General features: G+C 28.4%; 1 protein-coding gene across 1 annotated transcript; it reads right to left on the bottom strand.

Moving 5' to 3' along the window:
* Window positions 1-7,083: 7,083 nt before the first annotated feature.
* On the bottom strand, window positions 7,084-12,372 carry LOC114424563 (phosphatidylinositol transfer protein 3-like). Its single transcript, XM_028391417.1, has 6 exons — window positions 12,160-12,372; window positions 8,133-8,391; window positions 7,933-7,969; window positions 7,714-7,819; window positions 7,393-7,503; window positions 7,084-7,302 (listed from the first exon to the last, which is right to left on the bottom strand). The coding sequence occupies exons 1-6, from the start codon at window positions 12,271-12,273 to the stop codon at window positions 7,183-7,185; spliced, it is 747 nt and encodes a 248-aa protein (XP_028247218.1). The 5' UTR covers window positions 12,274-12,372; the 3' UTR covers window positions 7,084-7,182.
* Between the last annotated feature and the right edge of the window lie 925 nt (window positions 12,373-13,297).

Here is a 13,297-nt window from a genome sequence, read left to right as displayed (position 1 = left end):
CATTTTATTTTGAACATGTTTAATATATTTATTTTTTTAATACTTAATAAAATATAAGCTTTACCTGAGAGTAATGACATTTCTTATTTTATTTTTTGATGTATGTGGCTTCCATTAGCATTTAGTATTTTTAATTTTTTAAATTCTGAAATTATTGTTGATTATTTTCATATTTTTTAAATTAATTTTCTAGAATTTTAGTTATTTATACTTTTTTATTTTTTATTTTGTTGTTTTACTTTTATACGCGAGGTACTTATTTTTTTTAAACTTATTTGACTGAATTATGTTTTTTAAAAAATAAAAATTTTTCAATTTGTTTCTCAAATTTTTTCCCTGCTGAGTATGGTTTTTAAATCCGGTTTCGTTAAGAGGTAAGTGTATGGAGTTTATGAAATTTGCAAGCCTAACAGGAAGAAAAAGAAAAGAAAAAGCACCTACCTTGTTAAAAATGTTTGGGATGGAGAATTCTTGAAATAAAAAAAAAGAATTATAAAATTTTTATTTCAGTAAATATTTTTAATGTAAAATTTTTTAAAATGAAAAACAGTATGATTATATAACAAAATTTCCATATGCTTCTTATTAGTTTATAAACATTCTATTATATAATTACTTAATTATAATAGTACATATTTTTTTCACTTTTTTAAACATTTCATCCAATCATATATTTGCAAACCTTAAACTTTATTTTGTGGACTAACAAACATTTATACTTACGAAACTTAAAAAAAATACTTTTCCCTATCATGAAAAATTAACTTTGGAGAACTTTGTTTACATCAACAATTTACAGCTTCACATCGATGTGATAAATCCCATAACTCTTCTCCATGTTCAACTCTGAAATTCGGTCTGTGTTGAGGAGGGACCTTCGATGATTTGGCTCAACACAATAGTGTTCATGTGTTGCGAGAAAAAAGGTTCCTTAGATTTGGTAACTTCACAATTCATATCCTGGTACAATATTATGCATATATGTTTTCATCATAGCCGTAGTAGATGCTAACCTTATTGTTGGGGTGATCAAATTGGTGAGGGTGGTATTAGTGACAGAACGTACGTAACTACGTTAGGGGCGCACCATGATCCAAAAAAAAAAAAAAATGAAAAAGATGAAGATTATAGTGAAGAGGAAAGGAAGATGGTCACAACTCACAAGTTTTAATTGTTTTCTTACAAAAACAATAATACAAAAATTCACAGCAATGTCAACCAATATTTATCTCCTTGCGGAGATAACTAAATAAAGCACACAGACACAATGCATCTATTCTCTGTAGGTTTATTCTCAATACCAACTCTGATATAAAATGTAACGTTTATTTTAATGAAATTGTTACTCAATTTGCTTATGAAGACACGGATGAATTTATATATATATATATATATATATATATATATATATATATATATATATATATATATATACTGTTTTGTTTTGTTTATTCACGAGGAGACAATAAATTAATTCTATTTTTTTATATTACTGATCTAGGAGCACATTAGATGCATAAAAAGTAGAAATTTTTGTTTCTAACATATTTCCATTGGTATTTTTTTTCCTTCCCACAATTTCAAATTAGAAGAGATTCTAAATACAATATTGTACTCACTAACAATTTTAAAATTCTATAAATAACAAGTTTTGAATTCCTTATTGGTCAAACTTTTCTTTTAAATTGTTTCAAAAGAACAAGTGATGAATTTTTGCACTATAATGTATAAGAGTCTTACGAGAGATGCCACCAGAATAGATTATTGTATAAGAGTCTTATAAGTAAGGCTAATATCCCAAAGGTAAACAAACAACATTCACTCTAACTGTATACACTTCATCTTCTTTTGCGCACATAGACTAGAGGATAGAATAATTGCATATACATTACTAAAGCTGGGCTTGTACAAGCCAATTGTTAGAGACATTTTTTATCCTCTCCTTGTATAAATATTACTGGTTAAAAAGTCTCTTTATAAGTATTTAATATAGTATATTCAGGACTAAATTAAAGTCTTTGTTTCAAGTGGAATTGAACGTGATTCTTTTAAACAAAATTTCAAATTTAAATTTATATGAAAAAATGTAAGAGATGAAACTCCTATAAAGTGATCAACTAAATTTTTTTTATCAGAAATTAATTATTAACAAAATTAATGAATATTTCATATTAATAATATGATTTTTAGTATATTTTGGATTTAAACTTTATATCATTTAAATTGAAATAACTACGTGTTATTTAAATCACATATTTAGCCGCTTAAGGATTGAATAAACATCTATAAAATCAAAGGAGAAAATAAAAAATAAATAAATAGAAAAAATGATTAAACACATACAAGATATTTTATTTTTACATCAGTACATAAGTATTAAACCCATAAATAATAATATATAAAAGAATTAAATTGGTATATATTAACAGTATAATTTTTGTTTTATAATATCAATTAATCAATATGTGTGACTTTTAGGTAATTAGAATAAGATTTATTTATTTTTTAAAGATATTACATTTTGTGACAAAAGTTCAAGAATTGTTTTAAAAAGTAAACGTACAAAAAGAAACTAAGAAAAGGCAGAAGAATACCGGGAGACTGATCGAGACTTTTTTGTTCCCCTTTCTTATGTTTATAGACCGAAAAAATTCGTTGAAAACCCTAGTTGCTTCCCAACTCCTCATCTTAGCTCGATTTTTTCTACCTATCTCTAATCGGCTTTACGTTCAATCGACCCAAATACAATATAGCATAAGGTAGTGATATTACTCTGTCAGTCATTACAGAACGGCGAAGTGAAGAATTACGTATAATCTAGTTATTTGATACCTTTCACGTGATCGATATGAGTTGCTAAAGTGGATCGAAAACATGGAAAGAGGTCACTTCCTTTGGAAGAAGAAAAAGCGTTTCCGATTTATTCTTCTCAGTCCCAGCAAGACATGTCGGCTGTTGTGTCAGCTCTTGCTCAAGTCATTGGTGGCAATCCAAAACACAAAGATCCAACAACAGTGTCTCAGTTAAGTGTGGTTGGGAATGATTCGAATGAACAATCACAACCACCTCAACATCAAAGTATGTTCCTGCCTTTGCCATATATAATCATCATATATACTATTGGAAATTTATGCTTCTTTCTTCTTGCATAGATTAGTATGAAATTTGATTTGAGTAGTGAACAAGGACCATGGAATATTGGGAATCAAAAGATAGGATAGATGACTTGATGCATAACTAAGTCTTCTTTCTCCTGTTGTGTCCTTCTCTATCTTTCCCATCGATCCTGAGTCAGACCCAAAAATGATAGATATTTCATATTATTACCTTGTGTGGCTAGAACAATCATCTTTAGGGTTTCTTAACCTGCCTCTCAAAATCATCGTGTGCCCCTGCAAGTTACATGATGTGAGGTTCATATACATACACTGAATGTTATTTGTTTACTTTAATGTGTTGTTCATTGTTTTCTCAATCTTTGTTTTTCATGCACTTATATAATATTGGATAAAAAAATGTTTAGTTTACGTACGTTACTTTTTTTTTTTTTTTTTACACTCGATCCACTCTTTATACCCTTCTTAATTATACGTAATAAAATGCCAATGATGTGAAGAAGAAAGAGAAAGAAAAGTAAAGGGAAACTCCTTTTTTAACAGATGTAAGTCTCCATCTTAAAAAAAATACAACAACAAATGTAGGTTTAAAATGCTATTAATATATAGACACCACAGTTCTAGACCCTCTTTTACAAACACTTTTCAACTTTTGAGGAAAAAAAATGATGAAAAATTGATCATCCATTCATCCCTTTTTATGTCTTTTCCTTTATCTTTCTTCAAATTAAAAGTGATACAACATATACGGTTACGAAGTGTTTGATATGCATCTTATAGGACAGTAAGATAAGCAGACGAGTCGTGACAGTACAAGCTTTATTGTTCTATTTATTATCATTTGGTAGTCAATACACTTTACAAAGAATTTTGTGTTATGTAGTGTTTAATTTGTGTATATACTAAACATCATGTGAACAAAGTATAACGTTATAGTGTATTATAATACAAACTAGTTTGAAGATTAGAGTGATTAAAGTTTGGTCGATGCTGTTTGAAATTGTCGATGTGTGTAGTTATCAATGCGGGGAGTAAAGAGAGTAGAGAAATGGGTAATTATTTTTCTAAGGTTGTGCTACGAGAAAAAAAAAGGTTGAGTAATAAAAATCATTAATTTTTTCTAGTACTCTTCATCTTTGTTTTTTGTGTTGTCTTATAAGTTTATTTAAAATAAAATATAAAATATAAAATAAATATTTTTGTGCTATTCTAATTATGTTCTAATATTAATATAAGTTGCATTACAAATGTCTATTTAATAAAATGAAAATAATGACCTATATAATTTAAAAAAATGTTGTAATACATGAAATTCAAAACCAGTAGAGGCACCCAGTAAAACACCCCCCCCCCCCCCCCCCCCCAACCCACACACACAAGCGAAAAAAAAAAGTCTTGTATATATAATGTAAACAAACCCAAAGCATGGCAAATGAAAGTTAGTCAACTATAGAAGTATTTGATCCTTGAGCTCAGAGAAGTAACATGCCTGAATAACTGAAATAAAAATGTCTTGTATATATATAATGTAACCTAACCCAAATCATGGCAAATGAAAGTTATTCAACTATAAAAGTATTTGATCCTTGAGCTCAGAGAAGTAACATGCCTCAATTACGTAATTGTAGGTGTGGAGATGGTGTAAAAAATAAGAATTGTAAAAATATTATTATTGAGAAAAATATAATTAATGTTCATTCCATATCTCTTTTTTTGACCCCTCTATATATATTCTTTATAAAATATCAAATCACCTAATAAAGAAAAAGAGAGAAGAAAAAAAAAAGAAAGAAGATAGCAGAAGGTCTTTTTCAATTCGTATAACGGTGAGTATAAAAGAAAAATATGATTAAAGAAGATATAAGAAAAATATTTTTGTTTGCTTACAGATAAATAAGATAACATTAATTATTTTTAATAGCTGAATTTTTATTAATGATGGAAGTGTTATGCACAAGTTCTGCCCAAATTGAAACTCATACAATTCTTATAGCGTGATAAAAAAAATACAAAACATGAAAGAAGTTTACCCTCTTAGTACATCATGAACGAAAGAAGATAGCCTACTTTTTATAAGCTAAAAATGACACAACTTTGTATGCCCACAAATAAAGAGACGATAGATGGCAGTTTTATATATATATATATATATATATATATATATATATATATATATATATAGCTAGGCTAAATATTTGATAATAATAGAAGTGCTTGAAGGAATGATTGTCACACCTAATCTAGCTAGCGTGTTAAAAATGAAAAATGATAGAAGTTGTAGCCTCTTAGCGACCCAAAGAAAGCAGGTTGATCGAATTTGGCTGGGAACGTTTGAAAGTGGTGAGAGGCTGCTGCACTCTCAGATTCAGAGGAACCAAAGCTAAGCTTAATTAATTTAATTTCCAGAAAGGGTTCATCTCTCTAAGGAATTTGGTTACCTCACTAATCTTAGGGATGACAGCATTAATGATCAACTATATGGGAGGAGTCACGTCTTTGTTTCTTTTCAGCTGTAACTTCTTCGATGCTTCCGAGCCTCCTAGTAAACGAACACGTGATTTCGATGGCAAAGACAAGCCATGAGAGGACGTACTATATATTAATTCTCATATAAATAATACTTTTTACATTTTTTTTATATGCTCGTGAATTTTCACCGGTAACCGGTATAAATATATGTACTGTATGTTGTCAATGGAATATTTGTTTGAAAAAGAATGCCACACAAGCCTAAATGTGTATGCACCCATTAGCTAGGCTTCTATAGTATATGATAGATGGTTGCAGATCAATAACGTACATGCATGAAATCGATAAACAATATACTATAAGGGAATGAATTACGTACCGTGGTTTAAGACTTCAAGTCCCAAAGTCGATCGGCATCGATGAATAATTAATTAATCTGCCATGAAAGAGAGATCGAGGTTGAGAACCAGAGAATACATAGAGCAGAGTCTATCTAATATGCCATGCATTATCCTATGGTCGTGAATAATGTGCATTTCATACTTTTCGCAATTAGTTTCATGTTTGCAAAACAATAAGATTAAGGAATGGACATATAGAGATTAGCAATAAGATAAGACTTGTGCTGGATTTAAGCGTAACTTACGATATACCAACAAAGTCACTTGTGACTTGTCTTTGTTTTTTTTGGTGAAATGAAACCAATTAAGTCAACTGAACTTGGATTCACGTTATGTTTGTTTGGACTTCATCCGAGCTAGTGTCAAACTTTCCGCCCAGCAGCCGTATATCACAATCTACAACTACAAAATTCCTTCACGTACAATTTTCAACTTCCTCGATCATCATCGATTACTTTTTCTTTTTTGGAAAATATCATCATCACCAATTGCTTTGTAAATTTTATTTTAGATATTTGTATTACTCTAATGATACATTTATGATTCTTTTTTCCTACACTTCCTATGATTCATTTTTCTCTCTCTTTATCTCCATCATATTATCCAACACATCTATTTTTTCTGATCTTATCTTTCTCCCAATTTGTAAAATTTATTGTGATAATTATTTCATTGAGCCTAGTCCAATTTCCATGTAATAAATCATAATAGAGTTTAAAGAATCATAATAAAAATGAGGTAATAGGATTTAAACAAGATGAAGGGTGATAAAAATAAGGTTTATATTATTTTATATAAGATATTTTTTGTAATAAAAGGTATAAATAAATAAAGAAAGAGAGGTATACTAATTAATTAGGGGATCGGAGGTAAATACATCAAAGGCCTTAATTGGTATAAGTAATCTAGTCTAGTTTATTTATAAAACAAAAGTATGGATTTTGTTATAGGCTTTCGGCCCATTTACAAATTTGTGACTAACACAAAATTTTATTTTGGATTCAGTAATTAGTTTAACCATGTTGAAAAAAAAAATCAAACTCATTTAACAGTGATATATATTTATTTTTTATTGTTTACTACTGAATATTGATAGCTGATACAAAAGTGTAAATTAATTAATTGGGTAAATTAATTGTTTACGGCATACAAACACAAATAAGAAATATTTATTTTTGGCTGAGTGCCTCAGTTACTTAATTAGCATCCTGAATTGGGACCAATGACAGTGAGCCACCGAATATCTCTGGGACCTGACTTTCGTCCATCTCTTCTAGCAGTGTTGATTTCACCTTATTTTTTTCCACAAATACTATCTGCAATTCAAGTCAAAACCAACTTTCTAAATATTTTCCTCTAACATTATAAATCATGCATTCAGATACAAACTGAATTTGAAACATAACCTTCTTCTTGGTTTTGTTGTCAATGAATGGGTAAATAATTTTCCACACTTTCATAAAAATGTATGGTGCATTCACAATAAACAACTTTCCCAATCTCTCAGGGTAGTAATCCTGCATCCAAAAAATTACAAGCATATAAGAACGTATGAAGTTTAATTCCAACTTCACAGTACACACACGCGCATTGTTCAAGTAGTCTTATAAGGACTATTCATTCTGATCATATTTCTAACTGATGTGTAACATCTTAACAATCATATACAAAATATCCTCAGAACAAGATGTTTTATCAACTTGTCTGACACAAACAAAAAATGGTACCTGCAAAATGGATAGAGCACTAAGGTATCCACGCACGTCACTGTTTGAGTATCCCCATCCCTTCAGTTCTGCTATACCAACAAACTTTTCTTGCCCAGGTGGCATACTAATACACCAAATGGTATGTATTGTTAAATTACTATTCCTATATGCAAAGCCTCTAATTGAATTCATAGTTCAAAAAGCAGGATCTAAAGTAGAAAAAAGGGATATAATTACCTCGCACATACTTTATCAAGAACATAAACAACAAACCCTGTATTACAGAGAAATTATATATTTGTAATTTTGAACGAAACAAACTTGTTTTATGACTAAAGCATAATATAATGCTCATGACCCCACTAACAGTACTAGAAATTGAAAGGCTGTAAGAATTAAATGGCAAAATTAACAGCATTAATTGAAATTAAACATACGTTTGAATTCATCTAGACCATCTTTGTTCTGAAAATGCCTTCTACCAAAGACAATAAGTATAGGTCGACCTATCTTGTCGCGTCCTTGCATGAACACCTTATCCTGTGCAAGTTCGATAGGAACATCAGACACTGATACAGAACCATTTGGAACAAATTCATGTCTCCATTTCAAGTACTTGAGGAACATTGCCGAAGCCTTCTCTACATCTAAATCACGAGCACGCAGGAATCTTCTAATCATAAAATCATCCTCTTCCTGCAATCAATTAAGGAATCAAATCAATTTCTCTTAAACATTAGTACATATGTCATAGTTATTGATCATAATTATTTACCAAAGTGAACACAAGTCAAAAAATAAATAAATGAGAGAACTAACTCGATCTCATGATAAAAAATACAATTATTTTTATTGAAAATTATTCGACCTTGTTCAATAGTCAAAAGGATTACTATAAATACTGTAATTTTTCAATTTATAAATGCGAATTATTTTTTTAGTAATTTTATTTAACATTTTAAAATTTAATAATTATTTCAAGAACTAAATTAATATACATTAACTTTTTTACAGACTAATTATGTATTAAAAAATAAAAAAGACTTAATAATTTAAATGTATAACATTTATAATTTTTGTAAAATTATTTAGTGAATATTTTTTAATTATTTTTTAATATTAAAGATTATTTACTTAATAAATTATTAAATAAAGTATAAGTCATTGTTTTTTTAAGGATATAAAATTGTCATCATTGACAGGGACGGATTCACCTGAGACACAATGGGCCAATAGCTTCCCAAAAACTTTTAAAAGTTAAAACTCCTTAATGTAATATACAGGGGTAATTATAATTTGTTCTTAAAATATGAAATTCAATATAAAAATTTAATTTATAATATAAATATTATCCACGCAAAATTTTGTATATGAGTATGGTTCCCATAACATAATATTTTTAGATCCGTTACTGATTGGTTGAATAAGAGAATTAGAGGGTAAATCGCCAACAAATATAAAATTAACTAATTAAACAATACGTTAAATAAACTATAAAAAAGTGTGTGTGTATAAAGAAGTGTAAAAGAATTTTGAAGGAAAGAAAATAAAAGTATAATTATATAAGCGAAAGTAACAACGGATTTATTTTCTTTTTTATCGATAATATTTAAGATTTAGGATCATAATGTTAGTCGTTATTTACGACTAATTTTTGTATTTAATAGTTGCATAAAATTAGCATCTTTCCTCTAAATTATGGTTCTTTTTATAGGGATTGTACATATTTTTATGTTTAGTTTGATTTTATATAGTAAATACTTTCATTTTATGAATTAATGTTGAAATCACTTCAATTTCAGGTTAAAAGGAGAAAAGGTTCAAGTAGTTGATATCTCGCTAAGCGAGACATATGCGCTTAGCGAGTGACATTTGCTAAGCGAGGCATGTAGATCGCTTAGCGTGCTAGGAAACCCTAGAAGAGGATCAATCAAAGATGTACTCGCCTAGTGCTTCGCAAGCTCGCCCAGCGAATCATTTGTCTCTTCTCGCGTTCAACGCGTCCACCTCGCTAAGCCAAAATTTACTTACTCTAGCTTAGCGAGTCATTTTCGCTATACGAGCCTTTAAAAGCTGAAACGTCCAAATAGCCTTTAAAACACTGAAGTTGGCGGAAACTTTGGAAAGAGTCGAAAAAAAGAGTTAAGGGAGAAGCTAGAGCGACAGAAACAGAGCCATCAAGAGAGTTTAGGTTAGAGGAGTGAGGTTAGGGTTTTAGAGGTTGAAGGAAACATCCTCAACCCTTTTTAGCCATTTTCCTTCACTCAAATTTTGTTCTTCTTTGTATTGAAAGCTCATTACTTATAATGAAAGACTAAACCTCTTGATTGAGATGTTCTGCTGAATCCTTGATGTAACATTCTTTCACTATCTATTTAATGTTGTTTTTATGTGTTCATTGCTTCTATCCATGCTTATTTTTATATGCTTGTGACTTGATCACCCATTTGTATGTATAATTAGGATTTTTAGTATTGAGAAGTATTTTAAAGCCTTAGAACTTAGTAGAGTAAGCTAGAAAACTATATGTCTAGAAATGAAGTGCAACGATCTAGTTTATATTATGTTGTAAGCTTAATGTAACTCTTTTAGGTTGAGTTTGTTGAGGGATCAAGGACGAGATTTAAAGAGAATTAGGCCCATTCACGAGAGGGATCTTGGTTTGGGTAACTTTTGTGCATAAGAATACTACGATAACATTAAATAGAGAAAAATACATAACAACATCAAGAAAAATAACGTTTTTTACTTGATTGTTTTACTTCTCAAACTTTAGATATTTAATTTATAGTTAACTAGATTTTAATACAAAAATCCAACTTGATATTTATTTCACTTTTAGTCATATACAAATGTTTGCATACTGAATGTATGATATCTGAGTGAAACAAATTTTCTAAAAATACGATACTCGATTTTATCGTTTTATACTACTTGTGCAAATTAGTACACTTATCGATATTTCGAACACATAATAAATATAAAACCGTTGTAGCTAAATAAAAATTATACAAAATAAAATATAAAGATGTGTGTACAAATACATGTAAAATATTATTTGAACTAATGAATAAAAAACAAAAATAATGATAGAAACACTAGATTTTCTATTGATAATTTATTTTTTATTTTATATTTCAGTCAATATGAAGAGAGAAAAACATGCAGAGCTTTAAACAATTAGACTATATAGATATAGAGGATTTAGACAGTTTGTACAAGATCTGAAGATCAAACTTTATTAATTGCCACATCGCCGCATCGCAAAAAAAGAAGAAGATAATAATACTATACTGAAAATTGAAATAACTATAAATTATGTTTGGATAAAAGTTGCATTATGTTTTAAGAAATTTTAATAAATATTTTTTTTAAAATTTAAAATATAAAATAAAGAATGAAAGTTTTATTACTTTTAAGAGTAATTAGATTTTTGGTATCTTCTTACGGACATTTAAAGACGCTCTATGTCAAGTCCATGCATGTAAAAGTCATCTCTTTCGTACAAGATCTGTGTCGGTTCCTGATTAAGCTTTTTTTTCTAGGTTTTTTTTTTATGGCAGGTCCTGTTATTGATAAATGATGAAAATGAAAGATGACAAAGAAGCCATTGTTTAGTATTTAGCAAGGATATTGAAACTTGGATAAAAGATTATGGAAGCAAAGAAATAAAACCTTTAATAAGTTTTTAGTCTTTTATATAAAAGCATGTGTTTTTTATATTAGTGTTTTATTTTATTTTTTTTCATTTTGATCTTGTTAAAAAAATTGTTTGTTTTTTAGTTTCTACCTCATTGTTATAGTTTCTGTAAATTTTTTTTTTTTTATATAACTCTCTTAAATTGTTTTTTTATAATGTTAAATTGAAAATTTTTCAATTTAGTTTTCCTATTTAAGAAATATTAGGTTTGTTGTTTAATCTTTATAAATCACGTCATCATTAAACATAAATCCTGATGTAAAAGACTAAAATGGAACCAAAAAGTTATCAGGAACATAAATAAAAAATAATCAAAATGAAAATAATATAATTTTATAAAAATTAAAAACCTATTTGGACCAATAAAAAAAAGAGGGTCATTATTTATAAATTTAATAAACCATATAATGGCCTAAAAATGTATAAGTAAAGAATAAAAATTCACATATTAAACTCTCATTTGATTACTCCCATGCATATTTTTCTAAAGTCCAAGTAAAGATAGTATTTACTTTAAAAAATTGTCCATTTTATTTCAATTTCATACTCCTGCATAACAAATAAGTTGATTTCAATTGGATTTCTTAAGTCTACAAGTTTCAATTTTAGCTCTTTAAAGTATCTCTCTTAGACAAAGTTGGATTAAATGTAGTAAAAATAATAATTAATGAAAAATGTCATGCAATATAGACCAAATTAAAAAAAAAAAGTAAGAGAAAACGTAAAAAAGATAAAGGTTGGGGCACAGGAATAGTGTGGTTTACCTTGGAAGAGGGATGAAGTGTTTCAACAGTTGCCCGGAGGAGAGGGATTTTGGTGAGTTCAGTTTCAGTGGTGTCTTTGGCTATTGCTCCTTCTCTAGTCCTCACTGTTTCCATTTCCTGACAAAACCCTATTTTTTGCTCAGGCCAGTGAGTTTTCCCTTGTTAAGTTATAGGCCAGCTTCCCCGTGCAACCCACCCAACTATGATACTGATATTCAACAACTTAATCTGCTATTTATTTTATTTTCCACGCTAATTCCAGACTTAACGACAAAAGGGGAAACCAAATAAATATTTTTACGGGATCGTTCTGTTTTTGGATATGAGTATTTATTAAGGGGTTTTGGGTCATTATGCTGTGCATGGGTTCCTTTTTTAGAGTGATGACGCCGACAGCAACAAAATAATTTAGTTTACAAAAGATCTGCAATAGTTCTAAAAAATCGTGGTCTTTATTGGATCATCGATCATTCAAGCTTGGTTTACAACTATTACTACGTAAACTACTGTTCCTTCACGTACGGGTGTGTCCACCATAGTTAATGCCACACGCTTTTCCCAAACTTTTGGGCTAAACGAAATCACGTCAAAATGTAGATTTCTCTTGCATACGTCTGCCATTCTATTTAACAAAATAAATCGGTTTTTTTTTTTTTTTTGTGTGTGTGCAATAAATTGAAGAATATTTAATACTATATTTGAATAAGATACATATCCATGAAAAATTAAAAATAATCGTGTAAGGTGTTTTTTTTTTAACACGCTTCTGAATGTGAACTTTTTTTTGTTTTTTTGTTATTTATTTTAGTTTTTCTTTAATTTTTTTCTCTTTTTTTCTTACAGTTTTTTTAATTTTATAGTTTACTGATTTTTATATATTAATTTATAAAAAATATAATTTATCTAGAATAGAATTTAATAAAAATGCATATATTTAAATGCTCAATATAAATATAATTTAATTAAATATTTATGAAAATATATATATTTAAGTGATTTAATTGTTTTACATAAATAAATTAAATAAATCAAATATGTTTAATATTTAAGTGGTTTTTTCTGTTATTTCCTTTTTAATTTTTTTGTTTTATTAAATTGTTTTTTTTTTCTTTTTAATTATCTATAAGTTTAAATTGTT

This window comes from Glycine soja, chromosome 8 (assembly GCF_004193775.1).
Source record: "Glycine soja cultivar W05 chromosome 8, ASM419377v2, whole genome shotgun sequence".
Classification (NCBI taxonomy): Eukaryota; Viridiplantae; Streptophyta; class Magnoliopsida; order Fabales; family Fabaceae; genus Glycine; species Glycine soja.
This window is presented reverse-complemented; position numbering and strand designations above follow the sequence as displayed.

Bases quoted from the DNA above. Each gene is read 5' to 3' on its own strand.
- LOC114424563 (XM_028391417.1), bottom strand. From the start codon at position 12,273: ATGGAAACAGTGAGGACTAGAGAAGGAGCAATAGCCAAAGACACCACT. The intron at 7,820-7,932 runs GTAATTATATCC...TTGGTGTATTAG, and splicing joins CTTGATAAAGTATGTGCGAG to TATGCCACCTGGGCAAGAAA. The intron at 7,303-7,392 runs GTTATGTTTCAA...CTTGAATTGCAG, and splicing joins ACAACAAAACCAAGAAGAAG to ATAGTATTTGTGGAAAAAAA.